Source organism: Euphorbia lathyris, chromosome 5, assembly GCF_963576675.1.
Source record: "Euphorbia lathyris chromosome 5, ddEupLath1.1, whole genome shotgun sequence".
In the NCBI taxonomy this organism is placed as follows: Eukaryota; Viridiplantae; Streptophyta; class Magnoliopsida; order Malpighiales; family Euphorbiaceae; genus Euphorbia; species Euphorbia lathyris.
Window position 1 is genome coordinate 27,967,875 of NC_088914.1, and position 27,112 is coordinate 27,994,986.

The 27,112-nt window shown below is 38.5% G+C and overlaps 1 protein-coding gene across 1 annotated transcript; it reads left to right on the plus strand.

The window, feature by feature from the left end:
• The first annotated feature begins 820 nt into the window (after window positions 1-820).
• Window positions 821-4,323, plus strand: LOC136231274 (uncharacterized). Its single transcript, XM_066020604.1, has 8 exons — window positions 821-1,149; window positions 2,254-2,334; window positions 2,444-2,532; window positions 2,626-2,700; window positions 2,940-3,034; window positions 3,114-3,377; window positions 3,505-3,567; window positions 3,858-4,323. Exons 1-8 carry the CDS (start codon window positions 1,027-1,029, stop codon window positions 3,980-3,982), a joined length of 915 nt encoding a protein of 304 aa, XP_065876676.1. The 5' UTR covers window positions 821-1,026; the 3' UTR covers window positions 3,983-4,323.
• Window positions 4,324-27,112: the final 22,789 nt, after the last annotated feature.

A 27,112-nucleotide genomic window follows, 5' to 3' on the forward strand; every position in this document is an offset into this window, starting at 1 on the left:
TTTTTTTAAGGTTAAGGTGCAAAAATACCCCTAACGTTTTGGGCCATGATCAATTTTACTTCTAACATCTAAAATGATGTAATTTTACCCCTAACATTTGTAGACAATAGCAAGTTTACCCTAACATTGATAATTTGGGTCAATTTCAGATACTATTATAAAACACAAATATTTTTATTCCTTATTTTGCACCAATTGTATATCAATTCGTTCTAAATAAGGATTTCATGTTTTTTATAATTTAATAATAATTTTATAAATTCGGTGAATTTTTTTTGTCTAATTCGTACAAAAGACAGTATATTTTTTTTATTTTTTCATATTCCAACATATGTTTGTGAGTTGCTACTGATAAGATGATGCACGTGTGAAACGTAGATGACAAGATTCATAATAAAAAAAGATAATTTGATGAATTATTTCTCAAATTGACTAAATTTATTAACGTTAGGATAAAATTGCACCATTGCACAGTTTTATAATTTTCTCTTAAATTAAACAAAGCATGGGCTGGGGCCTAAATGATGAATTGGGTTTTTAACCTAATTATCGTTTCACCTTTATGTCAATTTTACCCCTTTTTCCTTTATTTACCACAGCAAAGCAAACGCCAACAGGCAACACTGCTTCCTTTCTTTACTCCCAAGAAAAACAATAAAATCACTCTTGCTATCACGCGCCAAGCCATCAACTAATCCCAAGTCCACGTGATTTCACGCGCTAGAAAAGAGAGTGGAACCCCCAATATTGGGGGCCGCAATAAAGGCCAGGCAGCCAATCAGAAAAGGGTACTAATAACGGAAGTGAAGCAGAAGGCTGATTTAAAGGCCTGAGCTTTGGCTTGAGTGAGAGGCAGCAGAGGGTTTTAGCGATTTCTTCTTTTTACCATCTATCGTCTTCCCTTTTTGCACCGTCTTCTTAGGGTTTTGTATAAGGGTTTCTCTCTCTACCCCTTTCATTCATTTCCCTATAGGAAAAAAAGAAAAAAGTAAAAATCCCTGACTAGGGAAACCAGAAAAAAAGGCTATGGATAGATATACCAGAGTTGAGAAACCGAAGCCTGAGTCGCCGATTAATGAGAACGAGATCCGAATCACCTCTGGTGGCCCTGTCAGAAACTATATCAGCTATGCCACTTCTCTTCTTCAGGTATTCTTACTTTAGAATTTTTTATAATACTTGATAGTACTCATTTTATCACTATTCGTCGTTGAAGTGAGTTGGTGTTGTGATTGGGAATCGTGTGATTAATGGGCTCTGAGTAATTTGAGGAATGTTTCCCTTACCCCTTAGATTGTGCCTTATTTTATTTACAGGGTTTCTGCATATGCTTTTGAGCAATTTTATTGCTCGATGTAGTATTGGGTTTTATTATTGGCGTGGTTGTTATGGATTCTTGTTAAGTACCCTCACTGATACTGGATTTTGGCGGCTACCTTGTAGTCCGATTTTTGTAATTGACAGTTTTGTCGCTTTTGTAGGTTTTAGGTTAGACTGATGATTCTAAATAGTAATGACGGCTTAATTTTTTTTATTGGTCATTGCATCTCCTTATTTGCGTAGCATTATTGCCAAATAATGGATTGATGGTAATTAGGATAGGAGTCGGCAATCCGAACAGATTATGCTTGATTTTTTTTAAGAGAAAGTAATGATCGGATATTTTGTTGCTTGAATTTGGGTATTGTTGTGTGAATAGTTTAATCCTGCTGGTCCTTCAGCTTCTACAGATGGAGTATTGCACCTCAATGTTCAAATGGTGTACGGACCTTATTGCAAAAAATTTGGCCACTTATTAGAAGCTATTATGTTTTAATAGGGACTCCTCTTCTATAGACTTGATGTATTAGAATTTGATAGAATGTAAAATGAGGGATTACAGCTCTCTATTTTTGTGTAATTGCTAACTGCATATGATAAGTGCCACGATTTGATGTTATTTATGCTGGTTAGATAGTACAATGTTGTGTTGCTTGTTTGAAGAATGTTCCCATTAAGTGTAAATACCGGAACTATTCATCAAACCTTAGAAATATTAGGTAGGCGAAGAGAGAAAAGATATTAGCTGAGTGCATAGTTTATAAAAGCATCAAGTATCAAGACCATTAAATCTCACGTTAATGGATGCTCAAAATGATTTAACTAAGAACATTTTCATCTTTCATGTTGTTAATTATTACTTGTTTATTGTTTTGTTCCATTTTGAGGAAATGCTGACTCAATGCATTGGTGTTGCCTGTGACATTGTATTAGGAGAAAAATGCGAGGGAGATTGTCTTGAAGGCAATGGGCCAAGCAATCAGTAAAACAGTATCCATTGCAGAGGGTATAAAAGTTAGTATGCTCTTTAAGTTTACATTTTAATGTTGAAATCTCGATCTATCCTTACTCCCCTTTCAACAGCAATATGCTCAGTTACTGTCCATTGTTGATTCCAATACAGAGAAGGAATCCTCGTTTGCATCAAGATACTGTTATCAGTTCAGTAAGCATAACTGATGTTTGGGAACCCATTGAAGAGGGCCTTTTACCGTGAGTGATAAGAAATCTATATTGACATGCATGTCGCTTTTAATATGCCTTGATACCATATTCTAGATATTTGAATAGTAAAATCTGATGCAGTGTGGAGCAAACTCGTCAAGTGTCAATGATTACAATCACCTTATCCTTTAAAGAGCTCAACACAAATTCTCCTGGGTAAGCCAATATATCCATATTGTTTTTTTTTTTTTCAAAGTTGGGTTCTTCAATTGCTTCATTTCTTTCCTTGCCTAATATGGAGTTGTGTTTTGTGAGTCTCTTTTAGTTCCTGGTCAGAGGACATGAAGTTCTTTTTGATTTCCTAGTCAGCTGAATTTTTAATTTCACAATAACATGGTTTTGGATCCTTCTATGTGTATTCATAAATGCATACAATGCATGATTATTTTCTCTAGGTACCAAGCTCCACTATCAATGGATCAACAACCAAAGGAACCGTATCAGCAACAACAAGCCAGACAACCACGTGGTTCATACATTGTTCGCGATGGTAAATTGTTCAACTAATTGATATTTGCACAAGGTAAAGCGTGCTTTAGTGTAACAGATTTATGCTTTCTGGTTTTAAGATTCATATGGCCGAGGGCGTGGGCGTGGTCGTGGTAGAGGGAGAGGGCGGAACTGGAGCAGGGGTGGATATGGAAATTATCAAAGGAACTATCAAGGAAATTATCAAGGAGACTATCAAGGAAACAATCAAGGGAACTATCAAGGAAACAATCAAGGGAACTATCAAGGTAACAATCAAGGGAACTATCAAGGAAATAATCAAGGGAACTATCAAGGAGACTATCAAGGAAACAATCAAGGGAACTATCAAGGAGACTATCAAGGTATGAACATTATGAGTATCAAGTTCTTAAATTTTTTATGTTATTATTAGTTTGGCTCTTTTTAAGTTTTTGTAATTGCAAAATATGTTTTCTAGAGTTATAATCATCATTTGCACTTTTCTGGTAGACAATGGTGGTTATTCAAATTGGGGCCGTGGCGGTGGGCGAGGCAGAAGTTGGGGTTATCGCGGTAAGCTGGTAGTTTTAATTGCTTGTTCAATAAGTTGGGTAATGAAAAACATTTGTGCTGGCTTTGGGGTTAGATGTTCATTTTATTTCACAAAATGTGAGTTCATATGTAGAATGAAATTTGATAAACTTCTCTGCTTTCTTGATTCCACATGTATGTGCTCTATTTTAGATATGCAACTGATCTTATTGTTTCCTCCTCGAAACTACTACTATATCTGAATAAACTTGGGATGCTGTTGAACTTTGCAGGCTTATCAATTAAATGTATGCTTGAATTACTTATTGCAGGTACAGGATATGAGAGAGGCAGAGGTGGAGGGGGCAGAGGAGGGTATGGGAGAGGTCGGGGAAGGATGGGTGGCCGTGGAAGGGGTGGTGGCGGTGGTGGTGTCGTCGTCGGAAACCAGGGGTAAATAGGGGAAAGAAGGTAGATGATGCTTTTTTGGTTAAAGCTAAATGCTTGGTTGGCTAAGTTTGAAACTTGATACTGTTGAAAGTAGAAAGCATAAAAAAGTGATGAGTGGGTTGGTTTGTTTTAATTTTGTCGATCATATACGTAATGTGGGCAAGGCAAGGTTGTTTGTTTTGCTCATGTTGTTTTTTTGCATTTAGCCAATGGCAAGGGGAAGGCTTTTTGATTTGGTGTATTTATTCTTACCCTTGTGATTGCACTGCACTTTACCCTGTTCATATTTCTTTATTCCTTTTATTTCATTAGTTCTCATTCTATATCACAAAAGCCTTTTAAAGTTCATATTTGAAGCTACATTTTTTTCTTTTATTGGATGTAGTATGTGGCAATCATCTTAAAATTCTTTAAATGTATTGCTGTCACTGTGATTGTATCTCCTGTCATTAAGCAAAATCACTCCATAGGGAAACCCAATAGGATAATTTCAAGTAACCCGATCTTTGAAATATGTTTTTATTTTATTTAAATTATATTCATATTAATAATTTTATATATTATCAACATTTAATCTGAAGAAGTTTGTCCAAGGTTAAAGAATCTGCTGAAGTTAGGATTTTATATTAAGCTAGGCCTAGCCAGTCGAGTTTTGAATAAACGTATGTCTTGTCCAATCTTTGGATAATATTGTTAGTAGAAAGTAGGAGTTATTCTTTGAATTTGTTTCTGTTTGGAAGACTTAAATAGTCATTGTCTTTTTCATTAATAAGGGGTAGATACTTTAGCTTTCTTAAAGAATTAGAAACTTGTTATACTTCTATTCTCTACAAACTAGTATTAGAGCGTAACAAATAATAATTAAGCACCAGCTTAGATTGAACATGATAAACTTGAGAGATGAGTGAGGAAAAGCGTTCTGTAAAAATTCATGTTTTTGATGGTTGATATTATGACCATTGGAGTGAGCTGATGGAAAATCTTCTTCGTGTTAAAGGACTATGGAGTTTAGTAGAAAATGGCTTTGAGGAACCATCTGAGATTACGATGTTGACTGATGCACAATAGTTGCAACTAGAGAATGCCAGGACAAAAGATCATAAATTGAAGCATTGTCTCTTTAAAGCCTTAAATAGAGAGATTTTCAAATAGATCTTGGATAGACGCAATTCCAAGATCATTTGGGATTCTATGAAAAGAAAGTTTGGAGGAAATGAACGAGTAAATTGGTCACTTCTCAACTCCCTGAAAAGAGACGTTGAAGTGCTTCAAATGAAGGAGGGAGAAACTATCTCGACCTATTTTGCTAAAGTCATGACAGTGGCAAACAAAATAAGAAGTAATGGAGGAAATATGATAGATTTGAATGCAGTACAAAAGATTCTTCGCACATTAACAGACACGTTCACTTATGTGGTACTCTCAATAGAAGAATCTAAATACACTGAGGCAATGTCTGTGGATGAACTTCAGAGCTCTCTAGTGATACACAAACAGAAGTTCAAGAAGATTAACAGAGATGATATTGATCAAGCTTTCAAAGTAGAAAGCAGTCGAGGAAGAGGAAGATGAGTTTTCAGAGGCATGGGTTGAGGATGTCGTGGAAGAGGAAGACAATTATTCACGAAAGCCATTATAGAATGCTTCAAATGTCACAATTTTGGGGCATTTCCAATATGAATGTCCTACTAGGGATAAGGAAGCAAATTATGTTGAATTCAATGAGGAAGAAGAGTTGGTTTTGATGGCGTTGTGAAGGAAAAGAAACCAAAAGGAATGATGCATGGTTTGTAGACTCCGTGTGCTCAAACCACATGTGTAGAGATAGATGTATGTTTACAAGTATGGTTGATGACATACAACATTCTGTTAAATGTGGAAATAATTTTAGAATGTCAATTGATGGGAAAGGTAGTGTCAATTTGGTTTTCAATGACACTAATTTTATTGTGAAATATGTTTATTATGTTCCCGATTTGAATTTTTTTTGCTAAGTGTTGGTCAGTTGCAAGAGCAACTTGCCATCTTGATAAAAAAAAATGGAGAATGCAGCATTTATCATGCTCAAAAGGGCTTAATTGCTCACACAAATATAAGTGCCAATCGAATGTTTGTGTTGTTCAATCAACCCTCAACTGTTTCAAAATCTAATGTTGGAGAATGCTTACACATCATATCTGACCTTACTTGCCTTTGGCACCAACGATATGGCCATCTCAACCAAAAAGGCTTGAAGACTCTTCAAAGTAAAAACATGGTAAAAGGACTACCCCAACTAAAGACAACAAACATAATTTGTGTGGACTGTTTCATTGGCAAACAACATCAAAGTGCAATTCCAAAGAAAAGTCAGTGGCGAGAGACAACTCGCCACAACATACACACCCCATCAGAACGGAGTTGCAGAATGCAAAAATAGAACTGTCATGAATATGGTTTGTTGCATGCTCACTACTAAAAAGGTCCTTAAACCTTTTTGGACTGGCACTGCCATTTGGACATTTTATGTGTTAAATAGATGTCCTACAATTGCTGAAAAGAGCATCACACCACAAGAAGCTTGGAGTGGAGTTAAGCCTTCGGTGAGCCATTTCAGAATTTGGACATGTGTTGCACACGTACATATCCCGAAAGCAAAACGAATAAAACTTGATGATAAAAGTTTTCCATGTATTTTATTAGGTGTGAGTGATGAGTCAAAAGGGTATCGTCCATTTGACCCTAAGAGTATAAGAGTTATTATCAGTAAAGATGTGATTTTTGATGAAGAAAAAAATTGGGAGTGGAGAACAAATTAGAGCAAATAGAAACAAAATTAGTGTGGGGGTGATGATGATAATGAGTATAGAAGATAAAAATAACAATGAGGAAGGAGAAACAGAGGCTAGTAGGCGGGAAGAAAATGTTTTGGGTAGAGAAAATAGCGAAGATAGAAACGAAGAAGGAACTAGCCGTTTGGGGAGTGAAAACAATGAAAATAACAATGAAGGGGCCAACAACACGGTCAATATGAGAGAAAGAAGAATGCCAACTTAGATGGGAGAGTATGAAAGCGAATAGGGCTTGAGTGAAGAAGATGAAGCAACTTATATAGTAGTCAGTGATGTTGAAGATCCTGTGTTTTTCGAAGAAGCAATTAAATAAGAAAAATGTATGCTTGCAATGGATTTAGAAATGCAATCTATTGAGAAGAACCAAACCTAGTGTCTAATTGATCTACCTAGTGGTGCTAAGAAGATTAGTATTAAATGGGTCTTTAAAACGAAGCGAGATGAATATGGCGAGGTGATAAGATACAAGCATCTCCCTTCCTCAACTCCTTTCTGCACCATCCTATACAAGTTTAGAGAACAATGTTAGAACATGAATATGCTGAAAGGCTATATAGTTGTGTGTTTTACCAAATCAATACATTATCAGATCTTTATGTTAAGAACACTAAGCAGGGTTTATAAGGACTGAACTCGTTTTTCTTCGTCTTGAACCTTATATCGCCAAAAGCACGCGATACAGCTATATCTCCACAAATTCTCCCATTGACAATCTGCAGATGTTACGTTAAGAAACATGATTAGATAAAGTATATAAGGTTGAGCTACATTGTGAACAAAGACAAACATCATTGTAGAGTTTCGGATAGGCTGACAATCAAACTTATCCAAAACAAGAATAAAAAATGATCACTGGTTCAAGTTAGAAGGAATAATGAAATTCTTGAAATATTTTAACAGCATTTGTAGCTCAATCCAAGAAAATAAATAAAGATCCCTTCATTATTTTGAAGAACTTCTAACCCAAGAAAATAACTCATTTTTCCCATGTCAGTCATGTCAAATGCTTACATCATTGACTTCTTGAAGTTAGTCAGGGAAAGCATATTATCTCTAGTAAAAATTAAATCATCAACGTATATACGTACAATGATTGTGTGGCCTTCACTACTTCGTTTGGTGAAAAATGTGGGTTCACTTACACATTTTGGAATCCTTCCTTCACAAAATACCCATCAATACGACTGAACCAAGCATGGGGGGGCTTGTTTCAGTCCATACAAAGCTTTATGGAGTTTATAAACTTTCCATTCCTTTCCATTCTTCACATATCCTTTTGGCTGCTCTACTATACATTATCACTGAGTTCTCCATGTAGAATGCAGATTTGATGTGCTCTGCTAGTTTTGAAGAAGTTTGGAATGCTTAAGAGCAAGATGGTTGGCATACCAATTGTTCCATGCACAAAGCTAGGGAGAGATAAGAATGGAACTATAGTGGATGCAACTCATTACAAGCGCAACTTGTAGGAAGCATGTTCTAGTTGAAATCAACCATGTCTGATTTAATGTTTGTAACTAGTCTTTTGAGCAAGTTTATGGCAAGTCCAACTGACTGATCTTCATATGTAGGCAGCAAAGAGAGCATTGTGTTACCTAAAGGGCACAATAGGCTATGGGATCTACTACAAGCATGGCACAGACATCGAACTTTTGGCATACACTGATAGTAATTATGCTGGAGACTTTGAAGATAGCAAGAGCACTAGTGGTTATGTATTTATGCTAAGCTCAGGCGTTGTATCATGGAGCTCAAAGAAACAACCAATTGTGACATTGTCTACCGCATAAGCTGAATATGTGGCTACTGCAACCAGTGCTTGTGAAGCAATATGGGTGAAAAGAAACCTAAAGCAAGTTGAATATAAAGAAGAATAGTGCATCAAGATCATGTGCGACAACACATCCACCATAAAACTTTCCAAAAATCTGATTCATCATGGCAGTTGTTCATATATTCGAGTTAGGTACCATTTTCTTAGAGATTTGGTTAATGAAGGTTACATCGCACTTCTATACTGTGAAAGCGCTGAATAGATCGCAGATATCATGATCAAACCTCTCAAAGTTGATGTCTTCGTCAAACTCAGAGGCATGATGGGGATGCACGAAGTCAGTGAAATAAGCTAAACATGTTTCATAATGTTTAGCTTAAGGGAGAGAATGAAGAAGCTTGTCCAAGATCAAAGAATCTTCTCTAAATAGTTATTATCTTACTTCCAAAAAAAAAAAAAAAATTAGTCATTATCTTTTCATTAATAGGAGGTGGATACTTTAGCTTTCTTAGAGAATTAGAAATCTATTATACTTTTATTATTTACATAGTCATATTTTTTACTGAATACTTATAATCAATCCACTAATATTAAACAACTAACAGTAACAATTTTTTTTTTTGGTAAGAAGGGAAGAAAAAAACAAACAAACAAAAACCTAATCCGGGATCAATCTAGGAAAACTGACCCCAATCCTATCCTCAAGAAGAGAAGGTAACAGAAAAGAAGGAGGAACGGAAAGGGTAGAAACACCTAACATCCCCCATATCCAGCAGCTAACTAACAGTAACAATTAACATAAATGGATAATAACAATAAACAATAATAATAATAATAATAATAAATATAAGCAAATAGTTAAATCAAATAGTGATATTTGCAAAAAAAATTATCTTTATTTAAGAGAAATTTTTTTCGGTGGTATGTCTGGCGTAGGGGATTTTATAGGAGGGTCCTGACTCTCCAACTCACTCAAAGGACCCTCCATACATCAATTGACATCTGTCTATTAATAAATTATCAATTTTAAAAAACCCTTTGCCATTCACGATTTGTACTCCACGATCTTCACCACCATCATCTGCTGCTCATCCATCTTCATGAACCGCCCCGATGATTAAGCCACAGATTATCACAAATTACTTTTCGTTAATTAATTCCATAGATTATCACAAAAATATTTTGTAGGTTTAATTGTATCTACTGTTTCCAAATTAGAGAATTAGTTTCTTCGAATTCTTTGTACCTACTGTTTAAGGTCTCCAAAGTTGAATTAGAAACTCTGAGTATTTGGTCTTACAGTATTCACGACAACTAGTTCGTGATATTAGCAAATGGAATATAGCTTTATCTGATCATGGAAAGGAAGAAAGTCTATGAAAAGAATCCAAATTTTAGTATTTGAACCATGTAGGAAAAGAAGAAAGTCTATGAAAAGAATCCAAATTTTATAGCAGAGCCTAGGAGAGAACAGATAAATTTCTGGTTAGAAATAGAAAATGGGCGGTGATGGAGATTGTTGGCTGAAGGGGTGGATGAAGATAGGGTAAGCAATGTAAAAAGTAAAAACTTAAATGGCAATAGCAAATAACCAAATGGGTTTTTTTAAAATTGATAATTTATTAATAGACATGTGTAATTGATGTATAGAGGGTTTTTTTTTAGTAAGTTGGAAAGACAGGACCCTCCTATAAAATCTTCTGGCGTAGAGTAAAATTTCTACTGTATTTAATTTAAGGGTTAAGGTGCAAAAATACCCCTAACGTTTTGGATCAGGAGTAATTTTACCCCTAACGTCTAAAATGGTGCAATTTTACCCCTAACGTTGGAATCCAAGAGCAATTTTACCCCTAACGTTGATAAATTGGATCAATTTCAGACACTATTATAAAATATAGATATTTTTGTTCCTTATTCTGCACCAATTGCATATCAATTCGTTTTAAAAAAAAGGTTTTCATGTTTTTTATAATTTAATAATAGAATTTGAGATTAATATTTATAAATTCGGTGAATTTTTCAAATTTTTTGTCTAATTTGTACAAAAAAACAGTATATTTTTTTTTTGTTTTTTTTTTATCTTTTTCTTACATCCCAACATATGTTTGTGATTTGTTACTGATAAAATGACGCACGTATGAAGTGTATATGACAATATTCATGACCGAGAAGACAGTTTGATGAATTATTTCTCAAATTAACCTAATTTATCAACGTTAGGGGTAAAATTGCTCTTGGCTTCCAACGTTAGGGGTAAAATTACACCATTTTAGACGTTAGGGGTAAAATTGCTCCTGGCCCAAAACGTTAGGGGTATTTTTACACCTTAACCCTTAATTTAAAAAGTTAGATGATAATGCGATTTTAACAAATCCAAATCCAAATTTAAATTTCGGTTTTATTTAAACTGTGCGAATTAGTTTTTCAAACTATGTTTTATCGTTTATATAACGTTCCTTCATTTTATAAATTGATTCAGTTTTTTTTTTTTTCTAAGAAAATTGCTAATCATATGAATGCATCCATATCCATCGTTAATTAAAATTTGATTGAAGTTTTTGGCGTCTAATTAAAACGACCAATCCCAAGAGAAATTTGGGAATTAAATATAATTCCTCTCGTAATTTACATATCATTCTAAAATGGCCAGATTAGTATAAAGTGTGGATTAATAGTGAATTTGACTGCTTTTCCGGCAAGGTTCAATATATTTATAATTCTCACTTCTTTTACGAAATTCCGGCTATTGCTTTTTATTTTTAATCAATAATATTCATTGTGATTCTATTGGGCTAATTTTGTAGGAGTTTAATTGGGATTAGGGTTCGATTGAAAGTTAACTACGGTCTAATTATGGACCAAATTTAATTAATTAATTTATAATATGAGACAAAAAAGAGTTCAAATAAAACATAGATCCTAAACTTGGGTGTTAGCTAATTATATTAGTTGTTAGTTTATTATTTTTTTAGTTAGCTAATTTGACTAGAATTATATAAACTTGTTTAGTAAAACATAAATAATTGCTAATAATTGTAAACTTGTTTGATAAAACTTAGCTAATTGCTAATAGTTGTTTGTATAGAATAACAAATAAGCATATGGTAAAGTCTTTTGATCCATTTTTTTTTTGATAAAATTAAAAGTTTGATCCATTTTACAAGTTGACTTATCGAACCTCTAATAGTGGTGTTTGATAAAGAGATGTTTGAAAGAGTTTATTGTGTCCAAAAAGCTGGTTTTAGGATTTCAAGTAGCTTATTGTTTAGTTCTTTTGAATGACATTTATAAATATCATCCAAAAGAGATGCAGAAATAAGCTAATTGAAAAAAATTCAAAAAACCAGCTTTTTTTAAAATTAGCTAGCTTTTTTGTATTCAATAAGCTCTTTCAAACATATCTTCACAAAACACCACTATTAGAGGTTTTGACTAGTTAAAATCGATCAAATCTCTAATTTTACCCTAAAAAGCATTTTACCAATCACGGCAATAGATTTCAAGAGAAATATTGGCGGCTTAACACATCAGTTGCCCTTTGCACTTGTCCAAAAAATTTAATTGGCCCCCTGAATTTACATGTTTTTTCATAAATCTATGAAAACGTTATAAATTTGTTTTAAAGAGTTAGAATCACAAATTAGACCTTTATTTTTTAAGTTCTAATTATATTTGGACAAATTGCAATGTATATCACTATAATCGAATTCATAGAATAAAATTCAAGATGACAATACGTCACTTTAAATAAATTTAGGTGACATTATTTTAACAAGTTAAGTTAAGAAGGCTAAGGAAATAATATACAAATTCAAATTCAGGAGTTTGGATGTATTAAGCGAATATTAGCATTGCAGTCGTATCAGGAAACACATGGGTGGGAAAAATCTCACATTCACGGTAGACAAATCAACAATTTTAATTTTTTCAACAAAAAATAAAAATCAAATCTTCATCAAATTCTAGTTTTCCCTGACTTTGAAGGTGAGACTTACTTTTTGTTATGAGAACTTAGATAGTTTGCCAGTCTAAATTAAAACAAAACTCGCAGGATTCTGGAATTTTTTTATTACATGGAGCCAATTTTGTAATTAATTTTATTTTCTGAGTAATTATTTAATTTAACTAAATTAATTAATGTATCATTAATTGATTGATATTTAATTTTTTTTTTAATCAAAGGAATAGCTTTATTAATTAATATCAGCAAACAAAGAATCAGAAATAAACGGAGGTGGGATTTCCCACTCTCCACGCACAGACCTAGATACTATTGCCCTAGCTAAGCTATGAGCTGCAATATTCGCTGAACGTTTGACAAAATAAATTGAGACGTTATTTAACTCTCGCAATAATGAGATGCACTCGGTAGTGACATCGGAAAGGTAGGAAAGTTGAACTGAGGGCTTGTTGATCGCCTGAACAACTGAGAGACAGTCGGACCGTATCTCCACATTCTCGAATTGGTGATTCTTCAACCATGACAGCACTTCTCTGATAGCCATCGCTTCCGCCATGACAGGTTCGTACATCCCTTCTATTGGACCGTATGCTGCAAATTTACACAATCCGTTCGGATCTCTGATTAAGAAACCAAACGAGCAGTGCCCTTCTTCAGAAAACACGTCGGCGTCCACATTACATGCTACCATGTTATTTGCAGGAGGTTTCCAACGTGATTCCGCTCGAGGAGGGGCCGTTCTATTTCGATGAAGATTCCTTTGAGCCGCTGCCCAGTTTTCCTTTTCCTGTTTTGCGAGTTCGACAATCCTCTTCGCGGGATCAGAAAATCCCTTCCACACGGCCTGATTTCTATTCCTCCATAAAGCCCACAGTATACTAGTGATTTCAATAATATTCGTCCCGCCATTGCCTTCCAAGGACAACCTCACCCACTCTATGCAAGAGTCAATATGAGCCATCCTGTTATCCCCGAAGAACTCGTACCAAGTAGCAGCGGCGCTCGAACAATGTACGAACGCATGTGTTTCATCCTCTCCTTGTTGTTTGCATATCGGGCAAAAATTGGCTAGCGAGCTGTGTCTCCATTCCAAATTCGTCATTGTTGGTAAGCAGTATGAACCTAATCTCCATAGAAAATTTTTCAGTTTTGGTGCCATGGATAAATTCCACAATTTCTGCCAATTAAACAATGCAGGTGGGATGGTAGCTGTAAAAGTCTCCATTGACAACCGGTATCCGCTTCGAACCGAGTAATCACCACTGCGCTCCATTAGCCATAGCCAGTTATCTCGTGCCGTCATCTCTCGCCTCGGGATGGATCTTATTAGCCGTTGGTCACGGAGGTTGAATTTTTCCCGTAGAATATCAGCATTCCAGCTTCCAGCGTCAGATAGCAGAGCTTTAACTTTTCCATCCCCAATTGTTGGATCTTCGCTGCTTTCCGGGAATGGATTAGTTGCATCCGGTAGCCATGGATCCCGCCATATGTCCATTTCTGCACCATTCCCAATTTTTCTTCTTAAGCCTCTCACCAACAGATCCTTCCCCCGTAGGATGCTTCTCCATGTGTAGGACGGGTTGTGGCCTGATTCTGCATCAAGAAAATGACAGTTAGGGAAATATCTCGCTTTGAGGATGCGAGCCACAAAGGAATTTGGCTGTTGCAGGATCCGCCATCCTTGCTTAGCCAGAAGAGCAAGATTGAAACTTCTTAAGTCCCTAAAACCCATCCCGCCGTTTGCTTTTGCTGTACAGAGAGTTTTCCAGTTTATCCAAAAAATGCCCCTCCCCGTGCTATTGATGCGTGCCTTCTAGTAGTGTTCTTTTTAACGACGAAATGTATATTACGATGATTGCGCTATGACTATGAATATGGTCTTTCTAAGTGCTTTGTATCTACTAGACGTCACTACTTAGGGGCAAGTGTACCCCGTCGTATCAAGTAATAATCCGGTTAAGACCGGGTATCGAATCCACGGGATTTATAACTGCAAGTATTAAACGACTCGGTTTTATACGTTATTTAAGCGGTGAATACTTTGAGGTTGATATGGGGGCCAACTACAAACTACTCCTAACTACGTGTGAGGCAAATTTATATAACGAAACTCTATGAAGTGATATGAATATGATAAGTTATAATTATGACAAATAATGACTTCTAGTGTTTATACGGTTGATGGTTCGCTCTTGCAAAGACGACTACATGTAGAGTAACCGACCCGTGAAGTACTTAGACTACGTGGTTCCTAGTCAAGGCATGTCTAATGCTTGGGACCAGAAATTAGGGCCCATAAGTTCCGTGGCTTGTCTAATCGCGTTCTCCTACACAACAATCAATTACGAGTATCAAAACAAGTAACAAACATCAACACATATATAGAAAAGAAGATTATGAATCATAAATTATAAATATGGAGAATGTAAATATGAATTACAACCAAGCCTAGTACATAGGATGAGTTCAAGCTAATTAGCAAGTAAAAAGGGAAGAATCCACCCTCGAAACTAGCTAACCGGACTCAAAAGCCGTCTCTTAGGACTTGGATGGTGGAGCTTTCGAGCTTGGTGCACGGAAGTGGAGCGAGACTTTGATGGAATGCCGGAATCGACGAACAAGCTCTCAAGATGGAAGAGTTTGGTTATACAAAGCCTAAAAACAAAATCTAAACTACAAATAGCAAGAGTTACAAGATGTAAGGTGTATGGTCTAAGGTCTAAGTGTCTAGGTTTTTCAAATGAGTGCTAGTCACTCTTATTTATAGATCAAGATAGGGGCAAGATTGTAATTCCATAAGGTGCAAGCATGGAGGAACATAATTTTGTGCAGAAATCCCATAATACGCCCCGTGTATGGTGGTGTACACCCTACGTGTATGCCCATTCCGTCAGAAATCTCCTGCATGTGGACCAATTCCGGATCATGTTGTCTCAAACACGCCCCGCGTAGAATGGACTGCGCCTTGCGTGTTTGAGACTCTGACTTTTTATTGCTTGATTTGGTCCTTTTACGTCGTGCGTGGCTTGAGGCACGCCCTGCGTAAATGAGTCTCTGAACTTTTGTGTTGAAGAATTTCCTTACACGCCCCGCGTGTAAGGTAGTACGTCCTGTGTATAGATAGTTGACTCAGGGAGACCATGCAGTCTGACTTTCAGGATTAGGCCAATCATTTCTGACATGTGTCATACGCCTCGCGTAAGTTGGCATACGCCTCGCGTATGCTAACTAGATTCCGCGTGGTGTCTGTGGATAGGGCAATCATTTCTGACTTTATGTTTCACGCCCCGCGTATGGGATGATGCGCCTCGCGTATTTGAGTGGATTTTCACTCCTTGCTCGTACCTAAAATACAAATCTCGGGACCGAGTTAGCTTGACGTTTTTATTTCCTAAATTACTCAAAAATAAGGGAAATTGACTGAAAGTATGGAATTTATTTTTATTCCGTTATTTTATTAAAACACTCTATTTTTGTAATTAAACTTATTTATTTCTTCTAAAATTAACCCGTAAATCACGCTAAAAGATATGGGTAAAATGCCCCTATCAAACCTCCTCGGACTTTAAAGTTTTACTTGTCCTCAAGTAAAAGAAATCGAAAGACAAGGGATTGAGATTATTAAGAAACAAACCGACGGTTGGTTTTACCAAGTGCGTGATTTCAAAGTTAAAGTTTTATGCAAAGTTTTCGGCGAGTACCTACGCAAACAATCGAGCGACCAAAACTTGTTTGAAACCTCCATAATTAAAATTAATAGGCAATAATAACGGGGGTTGACTATCTTTTGAGAACCCGATAATACCTCACCAAGGGATTTCACTCTTACGCTCAAACTTTGGTGGGTCGGTGTTTTAGCACTCTTCTTTGCACTTACCCGAGATCACTTTGGAGTTTGCATTTTCATCCGGGTTTTTCTTCCTATGTCATGGTTTAGACAATATTAAAAATGAACCCGGAGGGGGGTTGTAATGTGGGTGGCTTTTTAGTGGTTAATTTTTGAAAACTCGAGTTCAAATACCATTTTGATGACTGCACCATATTTTATTTTTGGCCTTGGTAAGTTTGTAAAATAATCCTCAAAATTGCTCGGGTGGAGCTTGAGAATTCCTTTTTGCTCTTTCTTACGTTCTTCTTTTTCTTTTTGTTTTGGGAGCGGCACAAAAACGATCTCGAGAACTTATGGTGCTCACTTATTAAGGCCTTGATTTATTTCGGGTGCAAATTGATTTCGTTGGTATTTAAACAAGGGGAAAAAGAGGGTTAATTGTTAAAAGGGTGTTGACAAGAAAAGTCGGTTAGTAGGCTCAAGGGGGTTTCCTAGAGGTTTATAAAAACGAGAAAAATAAATTAAGAAAAGAATTAGACTAAGTGGGTTCGTTTTATCATCTATTACCATTTTAACCAAAATATGTGTACTTAACCCGATATTAGGTGCAAACTCTATGAGTCGAGTGAAGTCAAAGCTCTCGAAGAATTGTGAAAGAAATAGAGTTCTCGTACGAACTCCTTTAGGCTCAAAATTACCTCACAAAATTTCGGGTTTAAATTGTGTATTATCGAGTCTTCGGTAAACTTTCAAACATCCTGTTTTTATTGCCTTTTTAAGTTTCATTATGGAGATGACTTATGGGTTAGGACTCAATGCTTTTGTTTAGTATCACCTAGTCTTTACATAAATTTTATAACTTCAAAATTAAGACTAAAATTTCTTAATAGAACCGATCCTTGGTGGTCCGATAGTATTTACATTTAAGGACAAACAACGGAACATTTAATTAATTCCGAGGAAGGTTAGTGTGTCGGGAAAAATCTTAAGAATCAACAAATTAGTTTAATTATTTTTTGTCTTTTTCTATTTTTATTTTTATTTTTGTTAGTGCAAAACAAACTGAAAGTGCGGGGTTGCACGGCCCTCCGCGTTATTAAAATGACGCCTATTCCAAGGGCGTCGCAAAAGAAGAAAGAAACAAAAACAAAAATAGACATGGAATTTTGTAAAAATTAGGCCCTTTAAAGGCTTGGTCCTACGCGAGGCGTGCCCTAGGGGGTGCCCCGCGTAGGCATTGCGTTTTGAGTTCTTTTTGGGCAGAGACTCAAATACACGGGGCGCAGGAGGGGGACGCCCTGCGTGTTTGAGTTTCTGAGCATTTTATACATGAAAAGGGGAATTACGCGGGGCGTACAAAGAGGTACGCCCTGCGTAAAAGGTGCAATTTAGGCCGATTTTGGCCAGAGGCTCGAAAGCGTGGGGCGTGACAGTGGGCACGCGCCGCCTGAGGTATTTGGATTTGCTCAGGATTTGTTTTTCGTTGATTTTATTGGAAGAAAATAAGAATAGTGCCTAAAAAGAACAAACGGGTTTGATACATATATACAAAGGGTTTGAGGGACGCAAACTGAGGCTACGTTTAGAGTCGGAGTATCTCGACTTTTCTGGATGTGTGCATGCTCACGGTGTTTTGAGAAATGTGGTTTCTCCGTGTTGTGGAAGAGTGCCCCCGCAATATATTTTCAGGCGGTGTCCGTTCACCCGGTGGGTTTCGTTGTCAGAACCTTAGATGTCAACCGCTCCAGATGAGTGAGCATGGACAACAGTGTACGGTCCCGACCATCGACTTTTTAATTTTCCTGGGAATAGGCGGAGGCGAGAATTATAGAGGAGGACCTGGTCCCCTTTGCTGAATTCCCTGATTTGCACGTGCTTGTCGTGCCATTTCTTCGTTCGTTCTTTGTAAAGCTTGGCATTTTCGTATGAACCGAGACGAAGTTCATCAAGTGTATTGACTTGGAGGAGACGTTGGTCCCCTGCAGCCTGCATATCAAAATTTAAAAATTTTAGCTCCTAATAGGCCTTATGTTCCAATTCCACAGGTAAATGACATGATTTCCTGAAAACTAAGCGATAGGGAGACATCCCGATAGGCGTTTTAAAAGCCGTGCGGTAAGCCCAAAGAGAGTCATCGAGCTTTAGGCTCCAATCTTTTCTAGAGGAACTAACCATTTTTTCCAAAATACGTTTTAGCTCGCGGTTAGAAACCTCGACTTGCCCGCTAGTTTGCGGATGGTAGGGTGTTGAGACTCGGTGTGCAACCCCATATTTTTGTAAGAGTTGGTCGAATTGACGATTGCAAAAGTGGGAACCCCCGTCACTAATGATAGCTCGAGGGGTTCCAAACCGAGTAAAGATATTTTTCTTTATAAATTTCCCTACCACCTTGGAGTCGTTTGAGGGTAAGGCAACGGCCTCCACCCATTTAGAGACATAGTCAACCGCCACAAGAATGTAGGAGTTGTTATGCGACTTAGGGAAAGGCCCCATAAAGTCTATCCCCCCAAACATCAAAAAGTTCGCAAACTAGGATCCCTTGTTGGAGCATTTCATGTTTACGAGAGATGTTCCCGCTCCATTGACAAGCGTCACATGATTTGACGAAGTCTTGGGAATCCTTGGACAAGGTAGGCCAATAAAAACCACATTGTAGAACCTTTGCCATAGTCCGACTAGGGTCGAAGTGGCCCCCCGGCTCTTGGGTGTGACACATATGCAACACATGATTTACCTCATCTTCCGGTATACACCTACGAATGACATTATCAGCACAAGATTTAAACAAGTAGGGCTCTTCCCAAAAATAGTTCTTAGCATCATGAAAGAATTTCCTACGCTGCTCGTAAGTAAGACATGGGGGAAGAATATTACCAGCTTTGTAGTTTGCCATGTCGTCATACCAAGGTAAAGGTGTTACCGCATAGAGAGTTTCGTCGGGAAAGGTCTCCTTAATCTCCACAACTTCCGGAGATGTGGCTTGCTCGCTTTGTAACCGGGAAAGATGGTCGGCTACAACATTCTCCACTCCTTTTTTATCCCTGATTTCGATATCAAACTCTTGTAGGAGTAGAATCCACCATATTAATCATGGCTTGGCATCCTGCTTAGTCATTAGGTACTTGAGAGCTGCGTGGTCAGTGTATACGACAATTTTGGATAATATGAGATATGATCTAAATTTATCGAAAGCAAAGACTACAACAAACATCTCTTTTTCCGTAATGGAATAATTTTGTTGGGCCTCATTGAGCGTTTTGCTCGTATAATAAACGGGGCGGAAAATTTTATCCACCCGCTGGCCCAAACAAGCACCTACAGCCAAGTCACTTGCATCACACATGAGTTCAAAGGGAAGACTCCAATCGGGTTTCACCATGATGGGTGCATTAATTAGTTTTTCCTTTAGCGTATTAAATGCAAGCAAACATTCGGGGGAAAAACTAAATTTCGCATCCTTTGCAAGGAGTTGGGTCAAGGGGGTTGCTATCTTAGAGAAATCTTTGATGAATCTCCTATAGAATCCCGCATGACCTAAAAAACTCCGAATACCTTTAACATTGATTGGAGGGGGTAATTTCTCAATCACCTCAATCTTGGCCGGATCGACCGCGATTCCTTCCCCGGACACCTTGTGTCCCAAAACAATACAATCTTGAACCATAAACTGAAACTTCTCCCAACTAGGAGCTAGGTTTGTGTCCTCACAACGTTGAAGGACTTTATCAAGATTGCCCAAACAAATTTCAAAGGACGATCCAAAAACAGAAAAATCGTCCATGAAGACTTCCATGAAATCCTCAATCATTTCGGAGAATATAGCCGTCATGCACCTTTGAAAGGTGGTGGGGGTGTTACAAAGCCCAAACGGCATCCTCCTATATGCAAATGTCCCATACGGACAAGTGAATGTCGTCTTTTCTTGATCCGAAGGATCAGCGGGAATTTGCATATAACCGGACAGGCCATCGAGGGTACAAAAGAATTTATGACCCGCCATTCTTTCCAACATTTGGTCAATAAACGGCAAGGGAAAATGATCTTTTCGGGTGGCTTCATTAAGTTTCCTATAATCAATGCATACTCGCCACCCGGTTACTTTTTGCGTGGGGATTAATTCCCCTTGATCATTTTCCGTCACCGTAGTGCCCCCCTTTTTGGGAACACATTGGACCGGACTAACCCATGGAATATCGGAGATAGGGAAGATTATACCTGCGTCGAGGAGTTTGATTACCTCGATCTTCACTACCTCTTTCATATTGGGGTTAAGTCGTCATTGCGGCTGCACAGAGGGTTTGACTTTATCCTCCATAAAGATGCGGTGTGTGCAAATGGTGGGGCTGATCCCCTTAATGTCGTGAATGGTCCACCCAAATTCGCCTTTGTGTTTTTGTAACACCGCAATTAATGATTCCTCCATTTCCGCTGTCAAAAGCGAAGAAATAACAACCGGTAAGAAATTAGGAGGTTGTAAAAATACGTATTTTAAATTAGGAGGCAAGGGTCTAAGTTCCAAAGTTGGAGGTTCCTGAAGAGAGGACTTCAGCTTTGCTTTGCTATCCCGGTCTAAACCCTCGAACCGGCTCCTTGCCAACAGACATTGTTCTATTTCGGAGGAGTATTCAAACGGCTTGTTCAATGGCTCCTCATCCAAATGCTCAATACCATCTATTTCCGAAGAAGTTCCCGCAGAAGACCTATCACAAAAATCCTCAACAAAAACATCAATAGAGTCTACGGAATTTAAAAAGTTGCAATCCTCCATGGTGTTAGACGGGAATTTCATGGAGCTGTACAAGTTAAACTTTACCTCTTCGTCTTGCAACCGTAGGATAAGTTTACCTTCGTGGACGTCAATGAGAGTCCTACCTGTTGCAAGAAATGGTCGTCCTAGGAGGATCGGTACTGTATCATCTTCCGCCATATCGAGCACTACAAAATCGGCGGGGAAAATGAACTTGTCCACTTTCACTAAGACATCCTCCACAACCCCTTTTGGTCGGGCAATGGATCTATCGGCCAGCTGGAGCGTCATATTGGTAGGCTTTGGTTCTCCCAAACCGAGCTTCCTAAACACAGATAAAGGCATTAGATTGATACTAGCACCCAAATCACATAAGGCTCTCCTGAACTCAACATTACCAATCGTGCAAGGGATAGAAAAACTACCTAAATCCTTGAGTTTAGGTGGGAGTTTGTTTGTTATAATCGCGGAGCATTCCTCCGTGAACGCTACCGTTTCATTATAATCCAACTTCCTCTTTTTGGCGAGGATTTCTTTAAGAAACTTCGCATATGTAGGCATTTGTTCCAATGCCTCCGCAAGCGGGATGTTAATGTGAAGTTTCTTAAAAATTTCCAAAAACTTGCCGTATTGGTGGTCCAATTTTTCCTTTTTAAGTCGTTGTGGAAAAGGGAGCTTCGGTACGTAAGCTCCAATTGGATCACACACATTTTTATTCTTATTAGAGGAAGTCGCGGGTTTCGGATCCGAACCGGGGTTGCTTACCACTTCCGATTCATCACTTACCTGTGGAGCGGGTGGAGTCGCCTTTGGAACCGGTGGTTCCAAACCCTTACCACTTCGGAGAGTTATTGCTTGCGCGGTCTCTTAATCCTCTGGTCTCGAGTTTTGTTTGGTGTTAATCAGGGGAGACTCATATTGTCTCTCTTGTCGTTGGCGACTTAATTGGGCCACTTGCTGTCCCAAGTCCCTGCAAAATGCTTCATAGTTAGCAAGACGGGAAGATATTTCTTTAAGAAGATCAATTACCATTGCGTCTTGCACATTGCTAGGAGGTTGCGATTCTTGCCCTCCTTGGGCATGAGGGAATTGGCTCAAACCTTGTTCCATGAATTTACTATGGGGTTCGGATGGGGGCTTCAACACATTCTGCTTGTTATCATAAGATAGAATCGGGTGTTGGTGTTGAGGCCTCCATCCGTTGTTATTATTGTTACGGTGGTGATAAGCATGCATGTTAGGATAGGAGTTATAATGAGAATTATACCTTTGTTGTCCCCCTACATAACTTACGCTTTTGGTGTCGCCGATAAAAGGGCTTCCGGCTTGACAATCCTTACCTTAGTGGTTACCACCACAATGAGAGCACACTAGGACTTGTGCTGTATTTTTGAGGCTCATTTGCGCCATTAAGGCGTCCAGCTTCTTATTCATTTCGACCATGAAGATTGTGGGAGCCTCGTCTTCTACGACAAAGGTTTGATGTTGCGAGGGTCCGGCAAGCCGATCTTCTTGCTATTGGACACTTTTCCTAGCTAATTCGTGAATGAGCTCATACGCCTCGCTTGTCGATTTGCGAAACAAATCCCCACCTGCGGAAGAATCAACGGTTGCATGATTAGTAGGTGTTAAACCATGATAAAAGGTACTTACTAGATCATGCTTAGGAATATCGTGGTGGGGACAGCTTCGGAGCAACTTTCGGAACCTAGCCCAAGCTGAATGGAGGGCCTCGTATCCAAGTTGCCGAAAGGAAGTGATATCTTTCCTCAACTTAACCGTTTTAGAAGGCGGGAAGTAGTAAGATAGGAACTCCTTCTCAAGTTCCTCCCAAGATGTGATCGATCCCGCCTCTAACGAGTGCAACCATTCCAACGCTTGCCCTGTCAAAGAGAAAGGAAATAGTTTTAGTTGGATGGCCTCAACCGGAACACCGTTTTGCCGAGAAGTTTCGGCACACATAAGAAATTTATCAAGGTGTTCGTTAGGGTTTTCATGGGGTTCCCCTCCGAATTGACCGAGTTGTTGGATTAATTGGATCATGCTAGTCTTTATTTCAAATGTGTCGGTCGGAATGGTGGGGGCAATGATTCCATGGCGGATTGAAGGGCGATGTGGAGCAAGAATCTCCAACATCGAATGCGTGTCATTGCCTCCACCATTACGGTTGTTATTCATGGGTTGTTCCGGCACCCTTTGGTTGACCTCGGGCTGGTTAGCTTCATTGTTGAGGTTTGCCATTCTCCCTTTGTGAATCCTGCAAAGAGTACGTTCAATTTCGAGATCAATAGGAATAAGAGAATCACTCCGAGATCGGGTATGCATAAAATAAGTGAAATAAAATATAATATCAACAAGAAAGAATGATGTTAGTAAAAGTATATATAAACAATTTATACAAAAAGAATGCTTAAACTAACAATAAAACGTTTTTGTCTAATATTGCAAGATGTTATAAATCCCCGGCAACGGCGCCAAAAACTTGATGCGTGCCTTCTAGTAGTGTTCTTTTTAACGACGAAATGTATATTATGATGATTGCGCTATGACTATGGATGTGGTCTTTCTAAGTTCTTTGTATCTACTAGACGTCACTACTTAGTGCAAGTGTACCCCGTCGTATCAAGTAATAATCCGGTTAAGACCGGGTATCGAATCCACGGGATTTATAACTGTAAGTATTAAACGACTCGGTTTTATACGTTATTTAAGTGAATACTTTGAGGTTGATATGGGGGCCAACTACAAACTACTCCTAACTACGTGTGAGGCGAATTTATATAACGAAACTCTATGAAGTAATATAAATGTGATAAGTTATAATTATGACAAATAATGACTTATAGTGTTTATACGGTTGATGGTTTGCTCTTGCAAAGACGACTACGTGTAGAGTAACTGACCCGTGAAGTACTTAGACTACGTGGTTCCTAGTCAAGGCGTGTCTAATGCTTGGGACCATAAATTAAGGCCCGTAAGTTCCGTGGCTTGTCAATTCCTACGGTTTCCGGTTTGTCACTTTCGGTAAGGCAACACCTATATGAATCCCTAAAATAGCCCGAATGGCGTCAGAAATCGCGTTCTCCTACACAACAATCAATTATGAATATCAAAACAAGTAACAAACATCAACACATATATAGAAAAGAAGATTATGAATCATAAATTATAAATATGGAGAATGTAAATATGAATTACAACCAAGCCTAGTACATAGGATGAGTTCAAGCTAATTAGCAAGTAAAAAGGGAAGAATCCACCCTCGGAACTAGCTAACCGGACTAAAAAGCCGTCTCTTAGGACTTGGATGGTGGAACTTTCGAGCTTGGTGCACAGAAGTGGAGCGAGACTTTGATGGAATGCCGGAATCGACGAACAAGCTCTCAAGATGGAAGAGTTTGGTTATACAAAGCCTAAAAACAAAATCTAAACTACAAATAGCAAGAGTTACAAGATGTAAGGTGTATGGTCTAAGGTCTAAGTGTCTAGGTTTTTCAAATGAGTGCTAGTCACTCTTATTTATAGATCAAGCTAGGGGCAAGATTGTAATTCCACAAGGTGCAAGCATGGAGGAACATAATTTTGTGCAGAAATCTCATAATACGCCTCGCGTATGGTGGTGTACGCCCTGCGTGTATGCCCATTCCGTCAGAAATCTCCTGCATGTGGACCAATTCCGGATCCTGTTGTCTCAAACACGCCCCGCGTAGAATGGACTACGCCTTGCGTGTTTGAGACTCTGAATTTTTATTGCTTGATTTGGTCCTTTTACGTCGTGCGTGGCTTGAGGCACGCCCTGCGTAAATGAGTCTCTGAACTTTTGTGTTGAAGAATTTCCTTACACGCCCCGCGTGTAAGGTAGTACGCCCTGCGTAGAGATAGTTGACTCAGGGAGACCATGCAGTCTGACTTTCAGGATTAGGCCAATCATTTCTGACATGTGTCATACGCCTCGCGTAAGTTGGCATACGCCTCACGTATGCTGACTAGATTCCGCGTGGTGTCTGTGGATAGGGCAATCATTTCTGACTTTATGTTTCACGCCCCGCGTATGGGATGATGCGCCTCGCGTATTTGAGTGGATTTTCACTCCTTGCTCATACCTGAAATACAAATCTCGGGGCCGAGTTAGCTTGACGTTTTTATTTCCTAAATTACTCAAAAATAAGGGAAATTGACTGAAAGCATGGAATTTATTTTTATTCCGTTATTTTATTAAAACACTCTATTTTTGTAATTAAACTTATATATTTCTTCTAAAATTAACCCGTAAATCACGCTAAAAGATAGGGGTAAAATACCCCTATCAGCTATCTGAGCTTTTCCACCAGAAACGACTGAGCAATCTAGTGACATCCGAGCAGAATTGTTCAGGCATATAGAAGACACTCATAATGAATGTTGGGATGGACTGTAGTACTGCTTTGATCAACACTTCCTTCCCTGTGCGTGATAGGAACTTTTCCTTCCAATTTGTGATTCGTTGTCTAATTTTGTCCTTCAAATACCCAAAAGTCTGTACCTTGCTTATTCCCACTTCTTTCTTGTAAAGAGAGTAATTTGGACAATCCTTCAGCGTATATGAGGAAAAGGAAAGGAGATAGCGGATCCCCTTGTCTTAGACCTCGTGATGGGATAATTGGTCCGATTTCTCTGCCCTCTTGCAAGATAGTATACCGTACTGAGGTCACGCCCATCATAATCCATTGAACCCATTTGTTGGAAAAGCCCATTGCCTGTAACATAGCCCGCAGGAAATCCCATTCGACTCTATCATACGCCTTACTCATATCAAGTTTGAGAGCCGTCATACCATGCTTCCCCTATCTTAGTCCCTTCAGTTTATGTATTGCTTCATAAGCCACTATGATGTTATCTGTAATGAGTCTCCCTGGGAGAAAAGCACTCTGGCTGTCGGATATAAGGGACGGTAGAACTTGCTTAAACCGATTAGCCAGCATCTTCGACACAATTTTAAATAATACATTACACAGGGAGATTGGTCGAAGGTCAGTAATTACCTTTACCTCTTTCTTCTTTGGAATAAGCACAATATGGGTGTCATTGAGGTTGCTGGAATGCTCGCGTTTTGTAGGATAGATAAACATGTAGCCGTCACATCAGGTCCCACTATATGCCAGAAGTGTTGGTAGAAAGCCGGGTTCAGTCCGTCCAGCCCAGGGCTCTTGTCTGGATGCATAGAAAAACATGCTGCTTTGACATCCTCCTCTTCAAAAGGCTGTCCTAACAGGAACTGATTAGATATGGTCAAAGAAGCCATACCGCTGCTTATAATCTCGCATGCTTCACCGTCGGTGCTAGTAAATATATATATGAAGTAATCGGACAGCATCTCTTCTAGGCCATCGCCCCACCCATGCCGCTCTCCATTCTAATCTTTTAAAGTTTTGAACGAGTTGTTCCTCTTGCGCGCCGATGCCTGTGTGTGAAAGTATTTAGTATTCGAATCTCCGTCGCGAAACCAAAATAATTTAGCTCGTTGGCTCCAAAATTCTGATTGCTTGCAGAGGGTGCTATTATATTGATCAGACAACGATCGATAGAGATTGACGCTATACTCATCCGTCTTACCACGTGTTGATGCCATTCTTGTTCTCAACTCGGCCAAATTCTTTCAAAAATTTCCATCTTGTGAAGAGCTCCATCGTTCAAGTGCTTGTGAGCATCTAGTAATTTTTTCTTTTATGCTCTCTGAACCAGTTACCCCCCAAGCCTGCTGTACTACTACTCCACATTGTTCCGTGAGAAGCCAACAATTCTCGAACCTGAATCTTTTAACTGATTCGTTCCGTATCCAAGCTTTAAATTCCAGCAGCAGCGCTGAATGGTCTGAATTTGTTGTAATGATATTCCTAAGCGTTGCTTCATGGAACTGTTCCTTCCATTTTGGATTTACAAAGGCTCTATCAATTCGTTCCTCTATCCATCTATCGGTCCCCCTGCCAGCTTCCCATGTAAACTAATGCCCTCGCAT

What these genes read in the sequence shown, in the direction of transcription:
- LOC136231274 (XM_066020604.1), top strand. Translation starts at nt 1,027, where the DNA reads ATGGATAGATATACCAGAGTTGAGAAACCGAAGCCTGAGTCGCCGATT. An exon ending in CTCAACACAAATTCTCCTGG is followed by an intron (nt 2,701 to 2,939) that starts GTAAGCCAATAT and finishes TATTTTCTCTAG; the next exon opens with GTACCAAGCTCCACTATCAA. An exon ending in TTCATACATTGTTCGCGATG is followed by an intron (nt 3,035 to 3,113) that starts GTAAATTGTTCA and finishes TCTGGTTTTAAG; the next exon opens with ATTCATATGGCCGAGGGCGT.